At 47.9% G+C, this 19,361-nt stretch overlaps 1 protein-coding gene across 3 annotated transcripts in view; it reads right to left on the bottom strand.

Moving 5' to 3' along the window:
* Nucleotides 1-4,301, bottom strand: part of CAMK2G (calcium/calmodulin dependent protein kinase II gamma) — a gene marked incomplete at both ends in the record, with an annotated part of 53,743 nt that extends 49,442 nt beyond the window's left edge. For all 3 annotated transcript variants that reach the window (XM_084245368.1, XM_084245369.1, XM_084245370.1), the window contains 2 exons: nt 2,785-2,879; nt 4,237-4,301. In XM_084245368.1, the coding sequence (XP_084101494.1) occupies nt 2,785-2,879; nt 4,237-4,301 (160 nt within the window). The remainder of the gene's footprint in view (nt 1-2,784; nt 2,880-4,236) is intronic.
* Nucleotides 4,302-19,361: the final 15,060 nt, after the last annotated feature.

Below are 19,361 nucleotides of genomic sequence, written 5' to 3'. Positions count from 1 at the left end.
CTGGCCCACTAGCTCCTGCATCCAAGCCTATTTTAAATGCCTCCTTCAGCCTAGCGAAGAGCTAAGCTTGGAATCATGGGCTCCCTTAAGAGCCCCGACTCCACAGTCAGTGCTGTTCCAAAGCAAATGGAGTAAGTTATGTGACTTTCAGTGACTTTATGTAGATCTCTACTTTTTGCAGAGTCCTTAAAACCCAGACACCAACATGGGCCACAATGACAAGAAACAATAGAGCAAAAGGATTCTCATTCAGATCCCCTCCCCCCCACCTCCCCCTCATAGACCAGGTGATATCTCCCTATCCTGCCTGGGTCACCTCACCATGGATGCCAAGGAGAAGCAGTTCATTACCCTCTTTCTTCCCTTGTGGTGTGCAGCAAAGAGAAATCACAAGAAAGAAAACAGCCGAGGAGACTCAGCAAACACAGCAAGCCCCTTCAGACCCTAAACAGATGATACTGGTGGGCCTACCACAGTCCCCCACACAGAAATCCAACACCTGCAGAGCCCTAGACAGACAGACAGCGACGAGTGAAACCCAGTCCCAGCTGCTGCACCTTTATAAAATATACAGCGTAAGCTGAGAGGCTCAGGGAAGCCATGGCCTTCACTTCCTAACCTCATGGGCAACAGCCTAGTGGGCACCCTGGCCCAACCCTCTCCAGGCGCTCACACCCTCCATGCTCACACCTACAGCACAGTCCTTGGCTTGCTCCCTCCATTTCCAAGACAACACCCTCCCACCCTCCCACCTCCAAACAGTGCTGGCACTTAGACATTCCTGACCTCTCTTGTTGGCATCTGTGCCTATCAGCCAGGCCTCTGTCCCAAAGTTAACCTGGCACATAAGCCATACAACAGAGCCACAGTGTTGGCATAACCATCTCGAGAGAGGGGGAGTTGCTATCTGAAGCATATGATCTTACACAAGAATCCTCTTCCTGAGGAAGAAAAATCAGAGAAATCAAAACTCATCCAGTTTGGGCAGGGAAAGAAAGATATCAGTTGGGAAAGACAGGACAAGGTTGAAAGGAGGTAAGGGGAAAGGACATAATCATACTGGTCAGAGAAGTTCAGGTGGGTAGGGTAAGAGTCGATAGCTTTTTTTGATCAAAAAACGCTCAGGGCAAGCAGCTCCACAAAGTCACCACACCAGCTATCCTCACATCCCAGAGCTCAGCAATCAGCTGTCTCTCCCTCCTCACCCCTAGGTCAGAGGACACTGGTGAAATGAGGAAAGCAAAGCATTGCTTCATTAACTGGAGACACCAGACACCAGCCCCATTTCTGATGTACTAGGGCTATGCTCTGTGGGAAGTATCACAGGGACGTATTCCTTCTCAAACCATCATTCCTTTCTGCACCCTACATTCTTGGCCAAAGGATGTTTGCCAGAGAGCCCAGTCCACTGACTTGTCTCCCTACCCTAGGGGAGGGGGGCATCTGATGGCCCACATATCTCTATGGCAACCACCGTCTCCGATTCAAGGTACAGAGAGAAAGAAAAACAAATAAGTCAACTTTATAGCCAATGTAGAAGAAAGCAAGCGATGGAGACTTGTGGGAGAAAGCAAGCAAGCCCTGCTTGTGGGAACAGACAGGCCCTCCCAGCCAGAAAGCAGAAATGGCCTAGCTAAACAGGTCCCAGAACAACAGTCAATGTGACAGAAGCCTACTGTCATTTCTGGAATTTTATAGCTTCTCTGATGCTTGGGGACATCTATTACATCTCTTACTCCAGAAATGTACAGGTCATTAATGGCCATCGCCCTCCTCTTCCCCAGGGCATCTGTCTTGGCTCCTAATACATTTATGGCATCCTATTGCCCAGTTCTAATTCCTTCCTCTGAGTCTCATAATCTTTGTCCCCCTGCTGCACTCTGCAGCCCACAGTGACCTGACCCATCAGCTCTGTACTCACCAGACCTGTTCACAGAGCACTTCACACATTGCTGGGTCTATACCTATCAGATGAGTTGAGTTTGGCAAGCATCCAATACTAGGTTCAGGGAGTGTAGATGCGAGGTGTGAAAGACAGGGCCTGGCCCTTGCAGCCTCAGGGACTTGAGAAGATCTCACAAGTCAGGCTCCAAGACCCAGCCATCGCAACCCTCAGACCCTTAGGCAATGCTGCTCCCACTCAGACCAGGCCAATGAGATTTTCAGACCATGAGGTATCACCCTTCACCTAGGACTGACTGCATCTGCTGCTGCTCCAACTTTGTAATTTGATCAAAAAAAGCAATCAAGTTCATCTGGCAGGATTTGTTCCCGAGAAGCCCTCACCAGTACCAGCCTCCCCTGATGTTTACAGATTTCCTTCCCTTGGGAGTCTGTTCTGCCGCCTGGTGGGCAGGGGGGAGGCTGGATTTATCAGAGCTGTTCACTTATTGCATTTTCCATTCTAAGTTACCACTGAGGCACAGGGACAGACATGGAGGGACTATCACCACCCCAAAGACAGAGACTCCAATGCTCCAAAGTAAGAGCTCTCCATTCCAGGTCACCCATCTCTCCCTAAAACTCGAGCTCCCTTGAGCCTTTCAGTACCTCTCCTCCCTGGCAGCTACCTACATTTCCTTCTTTTCCACTTGAGTGGAAAAGATCCTTGCCTGGCTTCAAAGTTCCAGATCCTTGCCTGGCTTCAAAGTTCACCCCACCTTGAAACTCCAACTCCAATTCCAAGTGCTAAAAGACACAATTCTCCAGTCCTGGGACATCTTCAGAAGAAGCCATTGCCCCTGGAGGTGCCCCTAATGAGAGAAAAAGACAGAGAGCACTCACCTCGGGCAGACAACTTCTTAGTATTGATGATTTTTGCTGCATACTCCTGAGTGGAGGTTTTCTTCACACACCTGCGGACCACAGAGAAAGCACCCCTGGAGGGAGAAGGGGGAAAGAACTGGGACACAGAGCAGAGAAGAGTGACACAGACATGCTTCAGGTCTGAGGACAGTGATGCGCCCATCAACAGACCTTTAGACAAACACACACACCAGAGTAGTGACCAATACTATCCAATAAAGGCAGACAGATGTGGCCACTGCATGACACTGAACAGATATGTGTGAAGGACCATCCCACTCCTACCCCCACATCTAGTGCTTGGGCAAAACAACAGCCCCAACCTCAGACAGTTCATCAGGACTGGTGGGCCATGCTTAAAACACACACCTGCTGCATCTTATGGACAGCTTTGCAGGGCCCGCCAAGAGCATCAGGAGAAGGGAACAGAGACCCTGCCCCTTCTCTCAGCAGAATTAGTTGAGGACAGCAGAAGAGAGAGATTAGAAAAGGGTACAATCCCTTGAAAGAGAAATCTCCCTCGAGCACGGGGGGGGGGGGGGGGGGGGTGAAAGTGAGGCTCAAATGCCCCACAACCGGCTTCATCCCACTGCATCCCAGTTCAACTGACAGTAGGGCAAGAGAGGCTCCAGCAGTGGATCTGAGACATCAACAGCTCCCCTTCCCCATGATATTTTCTCCTCGATGCCCCCCTACCCCAAAAAGGTAGCTCGAACTCCCTAGCTCTGGAAACGTCCGGGGGGGCGGGCGGGGCGGGGGCTGCGGTGGCCAGGCTGGGCGCCGCGGGTGGGGGTGGGGGCCGGGCCGCAGCGGCGGCCAGCTCAGTGCGGAGGGGAGGGGGTTGCTGCGGCTGCGGCGCGCGGCTCCCGGGACCACTGCAGGGGTGGGGGGAGGGGGCGGGGGTGCCGCAGCGCTGCTCAGCAGCCGGTCTGGGATCCTGGAAGCGGCACGAGCGGGGGGCGGGGCCGGGCACCACACATCCCCCCTCACCCCGGCACCGCAGCGGGGTTGGAGCTGCAGGGCCCGGGAGGGTCCTGAGTGCCGGGCGCGCGGATACGATACAGGTGAGCTCCTGAGCGGGGCGACGGGGACCGAGAGCAGGCGGGGTCCAGATGAGGGGCGCCTGAAGGGTGCGGAGGGGCGGGGCTGAGGGCTCCCGGCGCGGTCCAGGGGCTGCAGTCCCCGCGGCAGCGCGGGATGCAGTAGCCCGGGCAGCTGCTGCTGCAGGGCGCGCAGGGCGCGGAGGGGCTGCGGGGCACGGAGCCGGGGGCCCGAGGCCCGGAGGCGGCGGGCGGGAAAGGCTGGGGGGTGGGGCGGGCCGAGGGGGCGCCGCAGCGGCCGGTGCAGGGCCGGGGGGCGGGGCGAGGAGCCGCATAGCGCCCGGGCGGCGGGGGCAGGGTGGGGGCCGCGGGGGCGGCGGGCGGGCCGTACTTGCCGAGCTCCTCGAAGAGCTGGTAGTCGTCGGTGAAGCGGGTGCAGGTGGCGGTGGTGGCCATGCTGGCGGGCGGGCGGACGAGGCGGTGCAGCCCGCGCCGACGTCGGTGCACAGTCACCGCCGCCCGGCCGAGGGAGCAAGAGGAGGAGACGGGGCTGAGCCCGGCAGCACCGCGAGACTTTACCGGGGAGAGCGAGGGAGGGAGGGACACCCCCGCGCCCGCCCGCCCCGCCCCCAGCCCCGTCGGCCCCCCGCCCGGCCCCCGGCCCGCCCCCGGGGAGGGGCCTCCCGCCGCCGGCCCCGCCCCGCCCCGGGAGCCGCCCGGGCTGGGCTGCGAGCGTCCGGGCGCACGGGGGGGCGGGTGGGAGGGGGAGGCCGGGGGTAGCAGGGGAGACGGGGGGTCCCAATCCGGGCCCACTCCCGGGGTGGAGGAAACTGAAAGGTTCACGACCGGTCGTCGGTCCCGGAGCGAACCCTGCCAGCTCTGGGATGTACGTGCGAGTGTGTGGTGTGTGTGTTGGGAGTGGTGTAGGGGTGTAGGGGTGGGGACCACCCCCGCGGCTCTGACAGGGCCCCACGCACAGGTCTTACACCCCCAGTCCGACTCACGAGATGTGGAGAGCCGGCCAAGGTCAAAATCAGCCTGTGGCAGACTACACACTAGGGAGGCGCCGTCAGCTCGTGCAGAGCCAGCTCCCCGCAGCCTTCCCTCGGGAAGTTGACAGTCTAGACTTGTGCAAGCGTCAGGGCCAATATTAGATAAAACCCTTCAGGCACGGTTTGATCAGGGAGATCAGGCCAGGGCCGAAGATGCAGGTGGCCTGTTTTCTTGCACTTAAGCCTTAGAAATGAAATGTTCTCTCTCAGTTCAGTAATGAAAGAGATGAAGTGGAAACGATTAGGAAAGTCTTAGTATGGACGAAAATAACAAATGAGAGGCAGGAGAAAATAGTCTTATTCTCTTTCAGAGTACCCTCTGTATTTTCATTTTTCGGCACTCATCACATTTTGTAATGATAATGGTATGAGATGCAGCAAAGCTAGCATATGCTTGTCTAAAGAGTGAACTCTGCAACCAGTCAGACTTCCTGACTTCAATTTCTGAGCAACTCCCTGATGGGTTTCTGCTCTGCAGTTACCTTATCTGCAAACTGGGAAGAATAATAGTATCTTCCTCACAGGATTGTGAGTATGGACTAAATCACCTAACCCTTAGAATAGTATCTGACACCTAATTAGATGTGTTAACTGTTATTATTTCTTTAATATTTGCTTTCCCACTAAATTGTAGGTTCAAATAAGACAGGACCTCAACCTCTTTTGTTCATCATTGTGTACTCAGTCCTAGACCCCCAGTAAATATTTGTAGAATGAAGGGAAGCTTGAGAGCTTGTTTGGAGGTTCTAGCAGGGGAGCGCAGCTACTCGGATACCCTCGACCGAAGACCGGTCCGTCTCTATTCGGGGAAGGGCGTCCTCTTCGACCGAGCGCGCAGCTTCGGGAGGGACGCACATGGAGCGGTGAGGGAGGAAGGGGACACCCGCCTAGCCAGCCAGATCAGCCGAATCAACCCTGGCGATCAATGGGGTGACAGATGTCGCAGCCAGATCGCCCTCACATCCAGAATGAAGGGAAGCTTGAAGGCTCTGGGAGAGGAAATTACCGGTCCCCTCTCTGTCCCCATTAGCTCAGGATTTGGAGACTGAGCCGTATAACTGTTTCGACAGGCTGGGCAGGTTTCTAACCTGCGGGGGCAGCTGTACTCCAGGTCAGGGACCAGCCCCAACCGGGCCGGGAGGAGCTCAGTCAACTACTTCAGTTCAGCAGGACGCCCACAGGGAGCTGAGCCTCCTTTGTTAGCAGGCTGGTTCGCCAGCAGAAGGCTGATGAGAGATGTCCTAGTCTCCCAGCTGCCTTTTTGAAGGGGCGGGTAGAGCAAATCTCCCAGGGAGGGCTACCTCCCCAACACCCCTAGAAACTGGCCTGAGAACCAGATTGCCCAGTTGGGACAATGGAAAGAATTAGAGAGGGAAAGATTAGCGGATTGCCTGGGATGGGGACAGAGAGGGCCAAAGGAAAGGGTTGAGGTGACAGAACACCATGCCCCACCCCTCCCCAGGGCAACAGGAAGTAAGGTACTGGGGAGTAAGGCCACTTCCTATCTCAGTTCAGCAGCGGGGCAAGATCCTGTTTCCAAGTCTCAGCATGGGGCAGGGCAGTGAGATTGTACAGCGATGGCTCTAAGTTGTGTTTCTGTCATCCACCTCGATAGCAGAAGTGATGGCTAGTCTGTGCACCAGAAGTAGAGGCCACATAATAGTTAATTACCAATGTCTTTCCTGGGCCCCCACAAGGCGACTTGGTTCCTGATCTTCAGACACTGATGCTTGAAACTTTAATATTCATTAACATAAGGTGAAGTGAGAGAGGTCAGAACAAGACTAGGGCTGCCATTGAATCCTTTAGGGCATCCCAAGGGAAAAGATGAAAACAGAGCTATAACCCCAACCTTTCTCATGTGCTCTGTTATCTTCCCTGCTGAGACTGAGAGCGCTATGCTGGGTATTTTAGGGTAACCATATAGCACGACAATGAACAAATGCAGCTTGCACTGAGTCTCTGGGTAAAAGGAAGATGATGAGAAAAATGTTGGGGTGAGCCTCAGGGGATGATTCATGGTACGTGTAAATGGAGCTAGCTGCCTTTCAACAAATATTTATCAGCTGCCCACTATGTGCTTGGTACTGCCCCTTACTTTTGCAAAATATCCATATAAAGTGGAAAACTGGAATTTACACAATTAGGAGGAAACACAATCTATCCTCTCCTTTTTCCTTTCTATGTCTACCACTTCTCCCTCTCTCCCTCAATACTTCTCTCAGCAGCTCAGACACTGATGTGGCTACAGTGGCAATTTTGATCCCATAGACACCTTTGTGTGCACCCACAAACACTCTCTCACATGCACCCTCCTTGGTCCCCATGACTTAGATCCACACAATCTCTAGCTACCCCATGGCAATTAGAGGGAAGATACATATAAATAATGAGTCCACGAGCTCCCTGCGCATCAGTATCTATGGCAACCTCTTGGGGTCCTGGAGCTGCGCTTTTCTGGTTGTAGCTGGTCCCCTGGGCAGCGCCAGCACTCAGACCTTGCTCACAGCATGGGGAACAGAGAATTACACAGGAAATCCATGCCTGATAATCAGCAGAGGGGCCCCACTAGGTGGGATCTTCCTGATGGGACCCTCCTTCCCTCTGTTGATCTTTCTCTTTAATGCCTCCAAAAATTACACCACCAGACTGCCCCCAGAATGAGGAATGAGAGAAGCTTGCTTCTCTAATTTTGAAATGCAATTTTAGAGCATGAAGGTACTTATTCTTCAGACCTGAGGAAAACCGGACAGTTGAAAGTAAGGTATTTAAATGCAAGGGGTGTAATGCTCTTGGAAACAAAGGATAGTTAATCTGCTTGTAAGGATATGTTGTAAAATAAGTCTGAAAGGAATTCAGTCTTGTGCCCATTTTCAATCACTATTTCACAGAACCCTATGAGTTCCTTGGACATGCCTCAGTAACAGCTTAACATGCATAGTGGGGTGTCACGTAAGATTTTGTTGAAGAGTTCCTTGCATTAAAAAAAAAAAAGCCCCTGGAGAAGTTTGAAACCCACTGGACCAGTGGTTTCTTAGGTGCCGTCCAACTCAAGGATTCTATGACTAGTTTTAGAGAATTAGAGATGATGAGGTCCATGGCATCTTTACAATGACTCTGGGAAAATTATTAGTGCTGAGACATTTGAAACTAAAGAGAAGTGTGATAATAGACAAAGGAAAGAATGAGAAAAACAAAGGAAAAGTTAGGGTTAGTAAATAAGCAATCCTCAAGCCGGGAGGGGGTGAAGGGTACCACTTTCTCCCCTGGAAGACACATTAAATTACTGCCCTGCACAGAGAAGTTGAGCTGCCCCATCCTCAGTGAGAGATAAGCCCAATGGAGATACTGTCCTTAATAGGAGTATCTTCCCAACCCTCCCTTGGCTAAGAGTTGGAAAGGTGTTAAGAACCACGGATTAAATAAACAACGGTGGTATTTCTTAAAAAGAGGAGCTAAGATATTTAAGATGAGGGAATGAAGTCCTGAGGATCAAGCATAGGGGATAAGATTTTGGGGTGAAGGCTGAAGAATCTGGTATGAGGAAGCAAGATATTTGGAGTGAGGGACTCAGGGGTTTGCAGTGAGGAGCTTCCTTCCATATTCTAGCTAGGGGGACCGGTTAAAGGGCAGTTTTATTCTCCCGCCTTTCAATCCCTAAGTCCAGGTCCTCTACCTCTCAACCCCTCCACCATCCCTGCATAGATGCCATGCTCCTTGATCTTTCTTGATCTTTCTTGATTTTTCTTGATCTTTCTCCTTGCATCCTCAACTTACTGCAAAGTAGGCATATAGTAAGTGCTCAGTAAATAGTTATGGAATGAATTGGGGGCAAGGGACTAAGATATTTGGGAAGAAGAGAGGACAACAGTGGAGAGGTGACAGAACTGTCATCAGAGGAAAGAGGACCTGAGGTAAGTGGCAGGCTGGCTGCCTGCACCTGCAGGGATGGCCAGGACAGGAAGAGTGGCGTGTGGGGCCCCCTGGTGGGCAGACCTGAAGTGCACTGGGTGCTGCAAAGGGGAAAAGGGAAAGACAGAGGTGAATGACAGAGAGATGTGTTGTGCATAATGAAAGTCACGGTGTAACTAATGTTTAGAGAGAACAGGCTATACTAAGATTTTATAAACTACCCTATTTACGGTCACCACCACCCAGTGAGTGTAGAAGTCATTAGTCCTATTTTACAAGAGGAAACTGAAGTAACTTCCCTAAGGACAAATAGCTAGCCTGTGGTAGAGCTGGGATGCTGTGATTGAAGGGAAGTAAATACAAGGGAATATGGAGCAGGTTATGGGGTGGGTGAGGACAATAAATAGGTGTGGAGGTTCAATTTCAGATGTGCTTCTACCACTGGTGGGATCTAGTTTGGAATCTTCAACTCAATGTAGATTTATCCTAATCTAGTCCCAGTCCTGAATCCAGTCACTTACTCAGAGGGGACACTCGTTCATTCATTCATTTATTTATTTTATCAAGTACCTATTCTCTTCTAGTTACCTGGCAAACAGAAAAGAACAATTTGAACAAATTCCTGCCTTTGTGGAACTTATGTTCTTGTAGGAGGCAGTGAACCCCTTAGGAAGAGGTCATTTTAGACTGGAATGAGTTCTGTGAGGAGCTAAAGAGAAAATAAAATAAAGAAATGGGAGGGGGAAGCAATAGACAGTGCCTTTAATTGAGGTACTCAGACAAGGCTGCCCTCAGAAAGTAACTTTAAAGAGTAATTTTATCATGATATGGAGGTTATCATTTGAAGATCTGGGACAAGAGCATTCCTCATAGGAGAACAGTGGCAAAGGCTTGAGATAAAAATGGCCGCAGAGTATTTAGGGGGTGGAAAGAAGGCTAATGTAGCAGGAACAGAATAGGTAAGGGGAAAGTAAGAGGAGACTAGGATCTAGAGGCCCTAAAAACTCCACTGCTACAACCAACATAGTGCTCCTTCCTGAAGGTGCCAGGGGTCCACAAGGGCGGCTGCCTCCATATTCACAAAAAACATGAAACTTGAAACCCTAACCTCATGGAAGAAGGTACCTTCATCAAGTGAAGAAATAAATCTGTACCTGAAGCTGGAAATGATGCTGTTCTTTGGCTACCACAAAGGAGCTTTACTGGGGGGGGGGCAGTGGGGAGTGTGTTTGGATGGGCAAAGAGGTAAGCATGATCATAAAACAATGATATAAGACAAAAAGTTGTTACCGGAGGCATCCTCTACATCCCTGTACAAATGATTGCCAGAATTGCTCTTCTCCTCCCTCTGCCTAGCCTTCTATTCCCTGCTCAGCTGTCACCTTTTTCAGCGTTGCTTTTGCTTTCCTTGAACTCTTGACCAGATCAGATATCTGTGATGAAAGTCCCTAAAGTTCTGTCACTGCTTCTTCAGAGCACTTGTTACAAGTGCACTTATAAGTGTGTTTGTGTGACTATAGACCTCACACTTTTAGGGCCTGTGTCTGTTCATCCTGGTAGCTTCACTGCTCAAAGTGCCTGGTATAGTAGGTACTCAATAAATTCAGGAACATAAAAGCAAAGTACTATGGGACTTTTAAAGGGGAAGTAATGAGATCAGTCAGAACAATGAGAAAAAAAACTTAATTGAAAGAGATGGAAGGAGGGAAGAATGTGGGCAGTTGGAGAAGGAGGTAGGGGGCATTACTGGTGAAGGAGAGAGTATGAATACTGAGGGCTTGGCAGGTATTTGGAAAACTGCATGGTCAGGCAAGCTAGAGGAAGAGATATAGATATTCCTCATCAGTAAAGAAGGGAGAAACAAGATATAGAAATTGTGACTAGCCAGATATAAATAGTGTCTGGCTATGGGTGGACTTACAGGCCAGAGAGGGCCTCAGGAAGGTTCAACTTGCTGAAATTCAGAGCAGGTCCAGAGATTCTTTCATGCCAGACCTGGGCTATAGGTGATTACTTGCCAGGTATTCCCCATTTGAATGTTGTGCAGTCCCCCCAAATTTAGTAAGATTCACACCCAAATTAATCAAATTAAGAGGCAGTATAGCATGGTGGTTAAGAACACTGAAGCCACATCCTGGTTCTGCTTCTGTGGAAGAAACTACAAGTTTTATAACATATCTGTGCTTCAGTTTTTACATCTGCAAAATAGGATAATAATCATATTCACCTCATAGAATTTTTATGAGGTATAAATTATTAGTATACAAGAAAATGAAGACAAAACCTTGCATAGTAAGGGTTCAATAAATATTAACTACTAGAACTAGGTCCCTTGCCACAGTTGAGAAGTTATCTTGTCTAGTTCTTTTGACTGACAGTGAAATGACTATCCTGCCAATGACCTGGTTCAGAATCTTGAGGTCAGATTTGACTGATCCCTTGTCTCAGATATAGAAAGTTGGAGTTGTATTCTGCCACTTACTAATGGTGTGACCTTGAGCAAATTATTTAAATTCCCTGAGCTTCACGTTCCTCATCAGTAAAATAAAGATATCACGACTTATGCTATTCAATAACACTTAGAGGTGAAAGGCTTAATGCTTATTGCTAAATAAATGGTGGTTGTTGTTATTTCCATTCTGGGTATTATCAACAACCAATACCAGTATATATTTACCCTTATTATATTTGTATCCATTTAGTCTCCCATTTCTCTCCCATCATGCTAGACTAGCCCTACCTCACCCCCCAGAGTTAGAGCAGTAGCCCTCCTAGTAAAGGAGTCATTTCTAACACCAAGTCTGTCCTAGTATCCAAGGTCCCAGAGATAGCCTATCAGTGTCCCAGGCTTCATTTTCTTCCAATAGATTATCAGATTCCTGGACTTGGAGTGAGTTAGCTCAAGAATAAACATTGCTGATGGCAGTTAGAATTTTATCAATTCCATTTTAAAATCTATTTTCATTCATGTATTCATTCATTCATCTGTTCTTTTTTTCAAGAAATATTAATTGAATGCTTGCTCTTCTCATAGCAGTGTCTCACTGCTGGGAGGATAGCATTGGACAAAATAGATGTTGTCCCTGCCCTCAGGAAGCCTACCTTCTGGTGGAAGGGACAAATCATAAATGAACAAATATTTTAATGTATGAGGTAATGATAAGTGCTGTGAAGAAAATTAAAGCAGAGACAGAGGAATGGTCCCTCCATGAAGGTGAACTTATAGGCAGAGATCTACTGAAAAATCACTTTCAGTAGGTCACATCTGTGCTGAAGTCCTGTTTCCTTCAGAAGTATGAATGTTCATGCATAACTTTCTAGATCCTCCGTAATTCTAGTCAGTCTTGAGATTTCATATAACTTCCAAAATGCCCTTGCTTCTACACACATGTTCAGCATGCTTAAGAATGTACATAATTAAACAAATATTGTGTCTCTGATAGTGCTGTTCATGTAAACTGTTTTTTCTTCCCTAAATGTACTTTCTTTTTTTTTAAAGATTTATTTTATTTTTATGCATACAAGAACTGGGGTACAGGCCAGAGGTGCGGGGTGAGAGGATTTACCAGAGACAGAGCGGGTTGCAGAACAAGCAGACTGATGAAATACACTGCTGAGAGAAGCAGCGGGCAAGACAGGAGAGGTCTGCTGTGCATGTGAGTTGCTCCCTGGCCGGGCGCGGATCAAACTCATGCTGCAGAGGCTGCAGATAGCTTCACAGTGCTGTGTTTAACCCCTTGTGCCACCAGGGAGGCCCAATCATACATTTCTTAAGGACAGAGCCCTGATTCTTTTATCTTCTTCTCTTTCCTCAGGTTCCCTCAGAGTGCTATATACTGTATGTAAAAGGTGACTTTTAATGGACTGGATGACTGGTCTATACTGATATGGTCCATTATCTTACTGATGGTGCCAACTGATATGCTCCTGACTGTAGGTCCAAGAATGGAGGACCAAGAGATACAGAATGCAAAGGGGAGAGGGAGGTGGACAGAGCCGGATGGCGATCCCCAAAAGGCAGTGATTCTACTTGACCACTAGAGGCCGCAGTATGCCTGATTTTAGAAAGCCAGACAGCCTAAGAGTCATTTCTAACACTAAGCCTGTCCTGGTATCCAAGGTCCCAGAGATAGCCTATCAGTGTCCCAGGCTTCATTTTCTTCCAATAGATTATCAGATTCCTGGACGTGGAGTGAGTTAGCTCCAGAATAAATGTTGCTAATGGCAGCTAGATAGCTGGATGGTTCCAGATGCCTTTCAATTAGACAAAGCAACAAACATGTATGGAGCACCCCACTGAGTGTCTGCTGTGTACCAGTGTCCTAGGGACTAGCTCTGTGTACAAGACAGATTCTCTTGTCCTCCCAACTCTTATGACCTAAGGAAGTATGAAATTGAACCTAAATCAACTGTGCTGTGATAGCTGCTGATTTGATTTCTGATCCAGGGTTAGTTCTCCTTGGGTCTCATTTCACTATGGATTATCCCTGCTTTAGAGAAGTGAAATAAGGGTGAGAGGCAGAGAAAAGAACCTTTGCCTTCATTTGGAGAAACACTACAGAGCTCTCTACTCTCTGCCTGAGCTCTTGGCAGACCGGAGGGTGTGGAGTTGAGCGCTGGGGATGAGGAAGTAGCAGGTCACCACAGCAACTTGGGAGCTTTCCTTGGGAAGGAAAGCAGAGTCTCTGGATCGTTGGCTTTCTCACTATGATCTCTTGGCCTCTTTCCCTTCATTACTCTTTTTTCTCTGTTTATCAGTCAATCAATAAATCTATCAAATGAATGCTATGTTCCTGGGCATCCTTTTTTACCCAGAAGCATAAAGTTAAGGAAGTTACAAGAGAGTTAAAGAAGATAATTAGAGAGAGGTGTAGAGACAGATATATTTATTCAGTGGAGTATTTCTCAAAGTGCAAATTAGTTGCTGTAGACAATTGTTGTTGGGTTGGATCCCAGTGTCTGGGAAGATTTTCCTCCTGGACAAGGTCACCAGGGTCTTCCCAGAGGAGTTCTCAACCTACTCTTTGGTGGGGTTTCTCTGAAGGAGTGTTGTCAGATAAGAGCTATGAAGGTAAATCATCTCCCACACCCCAGCTGTTCATTCCACTGTGCCTGCACAAGGCACAGTACTCAACCTTAGATGCCCATGTGCTCAACCATCCTGAGAAGTAGCTTCTGAGTCAGTCTCAAAAACAGCTGAGGCAGCTTCAGGCTGGAGTCTTGGCTCTCTTTCCCCCTTTTCTGTCCAAAAACAACTCCCTCCCTAGCTATTTGGATGTGACCAGAAACCAGAGCAGGGCTTTGGAGTAGGAGCTGGCTCAGCCTGCCGATAGTGTATTTGGTCCCTGCATCCCTTCCCTATCCCATATGCAGCCCTCAGGTAATGGCATGTACCCAATGCCACCTGTGCCAGGAAGTCCAAGGTGGGAGGGAGACTCACCTGGTGCCTACAAGTTGCAGCTCCAATGCTGCCATTGTTGCACTGCCTCTGGGAAGGGGGTCTTAACGAGGACTTGGCTTGAGTTAAGACAGTAGCATTCCTTGGGCAATCTGCCAGCACCTCCTAACTGCCTGGGCGTGGGGCCCAGGACATGCCAGGGCAATGCCAGAGAGCTGACTCAGGGGGCGGTATGAGGGGAATAGAAAAACCCTTCAAACCCACCAGCTAAGAGTGGAGATGAAGATTCCCTGAGCCCCACCCTGTGATCGCCCTGTAAGTCAGACCACCGACAGGCTCTGTGGGTGGGTCCACTCCTCTGCCACTGACCCATGAAACCCACATTTCCTGGGGCTGCCAGCAGAAGGACAAGGCTCCATCTCTCTCCCCGAGCTCCCCTCTTTCTACAAAAACCTCTAGATGTGTGTGTTTGGTTTCCAAACCCCCTTTTGCAATTGATTCAGGCCCTGCCATTACCACTTTCTTAAGACTGTGATCTTGGACAAGATCGCTTTACTTTGTGATCATTTACTTTGATAAATCTTTGGTTTCTTGTATTTAATGTGGGATGAATAATATCTGCCTGTCTCATAGGGTTGCAGTAAGGATCAAATGAGATCATGTCTGTCACAGTAACTTATATACCATAAAGCACATTTATAATAAGGTATTATTATTGTGATGATTATTCCTGACACGGGAATTAGAACCTCTCGCCCTGAACCTCAAAATCTTCCTTCTTGCCTCTTTTGCTTGAAGAACAGCTCTAATCCAGACCTGAGCTTCAGAAGCATTGACACAGACTCTACTGCATGGTACTATGGTGCCAACTCAGGGAAGCAACTCCCACCCCAGTTCTTTTAAACCTGTTCTATTTCTTCTAAGCAGACTCCTCCTGTCCAGTTTGCAAGCAGTGATGACAGAAGAGCATAAGGTAACACAGACTCTGCAAACACCGCTGGAGATAACTGGGGTATCAGGTGCTGCCTGTCACCATGGGCCTGTCTGGGCATCCCAGCCAGGTGCAGCCCTCCACCCTCTAGGGCCTGGTGTGTCTACCTCTTATGCACCAGGATGACAGTGCCTCCTGTCAGCACTTCGGGTGGCTGAACTGGATGACTACCTAAAAATCTGGCTTGGCTGAAGGTGCCAGGGGAGGGGGCTCACTACTGCTGCAACTAGTTCCTTTATCACTACACTCTGGGAACTTTTCCTTGCACCAGGAGGCCAGGGTTGCTGGGTGAAGATCATGCAAAATAGTAGCTGTTTCGTGGCCCTAGGGAGAGTTGACAATCGGGAACCAGAAGAGTCTGTTTCTGAGGAACCTGCGGCCAGCAGGCCCTGGCTAGTCACTTTTGTTGCAGAACCAGTTTGATGTGGGCGACTGCTGGGCCTGCCATGGCTCTGAGACTTCCCATGGGGCCTTCATGTGACTTACCCTGGGGGTGTGGGGGGGGGGGAGTGCTGACTGCCTAGGCCTGATTCAAAAGAAGTTTGCAACGGGTAGCTACGGAAGGAGCTGCCTTTCTAGCCACAGCATGCAGCATTGTTGAGCCCCTCTCTTACTCCTTGTGACTTCAGCTGTCATTTCCACAGGGTGTGTGCCCCCCTTTAGAACTTTCTCACCCGGCTCTTTCTTTAACAATTTTCTTTAGCAAATGTGTTCCTTTCCTGGGTGATTTCCATAAGAAAAACATGAAATCTTAGTTTATGTCAGGAATCCCAAATGGATGTTCCCTTGGCCAAATTAAGCCTTTACATCTGTTTTTAGTGACATGCACAGTTTTAATTGACAAGTTTTAATATTAGAAAATCCAGATTTAAAAGATTTCTTAACATTTTGTGTCCTTAGGTTAGTTTCTCCTAGAAGCAGACCCTGAGACGGACTTCAGTTAGTTGCAAGTAATTTATTTAAAGTAATTTATTTGATCCTTGGAAATTATAGCTAAGGAGTAGAGAAGTGGAACAAGGAAAGAAAAGAATGCAGTCAATAAGGTAAGTTAGCAAGAAGTTACTCTATGGGCAACTGGAGCTTAATTCTCCTGGGAAACTTGGGGAAGTAGTGTAGAATATGTGTCTCAAAGTGATCTTGTTAGGGGGAAAAGGATGTCCTAAAGCTAATTCCATACAGGCTTTGTGGACTCCACCCCCTCCCCAGGCCAAAGCCAAAGACACTGGGAACTCCAAATCCCATCACCACCAAAGGGAAAGTGGCTGGGACCTGAAGGTGGGGTTAAGCAGCCAGGTTGATATAAAGGCAGACACGTGAGTTTTGGGGGGTCCCCCATTTTGGCTCTCCACCAGCTAGCAGCGTCCGGCCAGCTCTGAGAATGACTTTGGGTTTCCAAGTCGGCGGATCGGGTAGGACGCTTTAAAGACTTTATTTCCCTATTTTCTCCCTGAGTTGTACATTTTCCTTATTTCATTTTCCCTTGTAAATAAACCTTTCATTAACCTTTTGTGTGTGTCTGTAGTGGAGTATTAATAAGTCCCTTTTAAGCGCGCGGGTGAGGACCCACAGCCAGGAACCCGTTCAATATCAGGGCTGCTCTATAACAATCTCACTTGACAGGCATAGATAGGCATTAGCATATTTATCCACCAAACCTACCAGTCCCACACTCGGCCTGCTTTACTTTTTATATTACCTGCTTAGTCTCTGGAATATTTATAATCCCTGATTTATGTCTATATGTAGGCTGCTTTTCTATTGCTGTGAATCCCATTGTCTCTTTCCAGTAGCTTGTTTCTTATTTTTCTTTGCATCACAGGGCAGCTAGTGTAGTGATTTTAAAAGATGTCGACTGATTATGTCTTTTTTTCTAGATTTTTACATTGAATTATTTAATTCCCTGAGTCTCAAACCATCTTACCTCCATGCTGTTGTATATACTATGTCAGATTATGTGAAGTAGACTCTCATTTTGGCAACTTACTTAAGGAGGCCCTTTGTTATCTTTTCAACATCTCCAACCTGACTGGTTTTTAGTTCCTAAGGTGCACTGAACTCTTTTCTGCCTCATATCAATTCCTCTTTCTGGAAAATTCTTCCCCCACCCCACCAATAGGCTAATTCTTTTTCACCCTTTGGGACTCTGCTAAAATGTTGCCTTCTCAGCAAATTCTTCTACGTCATTTACTCCTTCACCCCTTCCAAATATATATCCTTCTTTTGTGCATTCTCACACTACACTGTATTCTTTCTTTTTTTAAAAGATTTATTTATTTATTTATACAAGCATTGGGTACAGTCAGAAGCGCAGGAAGGTGAGAGAATTCACCAGAGCCAGAGCAGGGAGCAGAATAGGCAGACTGACTAAGTACACTGCTGAGGGGAGCAGCGGGCAGCAGGAGAGGTCTGTACTCCATGTGGGAGCTTCGCTTGGCAGCCGGGGATCGAACTGGCGCTGGAGAGGCTGCTGGCAGCTTTGCAACCCAGTGTTCAACCGCTGCATCACCGGGGAGGCCCTGTATTCTTTCTTAACATATTTATAATAATTACATATTGGTATAATTTATGTTTACAATGGACTCCCATCATTAACATAGTTAATTTACATAAACCTCACTGTAAACCCTCAGAACAAGAGCAAGAAACAAACAAACCAAAAAAACAAAAAAACCAACAAAACAAAACCCAATTCCTTATTTAAAAATCACATTGTTAAAGTTAGATCTTGGTATCTGATCCAGTGCAAAGAAAAATACATGTTATTTTTTGACTTTTGTGCTTCTAAATATCAAAGACCTAGTGATATAAGAGATTTTCTTTTATTTATTTTTATATTTATTTGTGTATATATATGTATATATATTTTTTACAGAATTGTTCATTTTTGTACAATGTTTGATTTCTTCTCTCAGGTGTAGTCCTCCCAAAATTTCTATCTCTTAGTCACCCATGAACTATCATCATAATCTTTTGTGCTCTTCCTGCCCCTGCTTTAGTCCCTCTTCTTCCTCTCCTGCTCAATGTCTCCAATTTCCAGCTGCCTGCTAGGTTTATCTCCTCTTCCACCCCCGCCATCCCGATATAATGGATTTTCAAGAGTACTTTTTCAATTTCTCTTCATGAACTGATTTTAGACTACCACCACTTCCATAAATACACAAATACAGGGCCTGCCTGGTGGCCTAGGGGTTAAATCTCAGCGCTATCACGGCTATCACCTATATAGCGTGAGTTCGATCCCTGGCCAGGGAGGTAACCCAATTATGGCGCAGCAGACCTCTCTTGTCTTGCCCACTGCTCCCCTCAGCAGTGTATTTTAGTAAATCATCCTGTTCTGCTCCCCACTCTGTCTCTGGTGAATCCTCTCACCTCCCACACCTCTGGCCTACACCCCAATTCTTCTACGCAAAAAAAAAAAATAAGAATTAAAAAAAACAAAACCACACAAATACAGAAGATGGAAATCCACTGTATTATCTGTCAGTGCATGAGGATAGACAACATACTTGCCTCTACCCTTGCTCACCCCTAGGCTCTAACAAAGTAAGTCCTCAGTAAACATTTATTGAATGGATAGATGGATGAATGGGTGATGAGTGACAGATGGATGATGGAAGATGGATGATCAGAACTGTGAAGACCTATGCAGGGCAGGATGCACTGGGAGACAGGCTAGCACTTAATGTGGTAAAGATGAGGGTGAAGAAAATGAGGTGGTTGAGCTACTGCAACTGGACTGTCTTCCTAAAGACCTCTCCTTTAGCAGGTCTTTTAGGATTTAAGTCCAGCGCTCTACTTTCCCCTGAACCAAGATCTCTGGATTAGAGCCTTATTCCAGGCAGTGCAACCACCTGTGAGTCACTGTACAGCACTGCTGTATCCCTCAGGGCTCAGACAGTGCGCACTATCTGGCGGTGGATTCCAAGCCCAAACCCAGAACCCCACCCAAGCCCCTAGTGTGATCCAGCTCATGACTCCCTAATTCTTGCTAAAAACTTAGTAGTGATTTTGCCTTCAATGTCAATCCTGGTGCCAGTCTCACTCTGGACTCCAATCTGGGCCCTAATGTTGACCTATCAGACATACCCTTGTTTCTGATCTTGAGTTCGTTATACACTCATGCTTTTTGGTTGTTTTGTAACTTAAAGGTTTTACACATATTA

This window comes from Talpa europaea, assembly GCF_964194135.1.
Source record: "Talpa europaea genome assembly, chromosome: 10".
NCBI lineage: Eukaryota > Metazoa > Chordata > Mammalia > Eulipotyphla > Talpidae > Talpa > Talpa europaea.
Note: the sequence above shows the minus strand (reverse complement) of the source record. Positions and strands in the feature narration are given on the sequence as shown.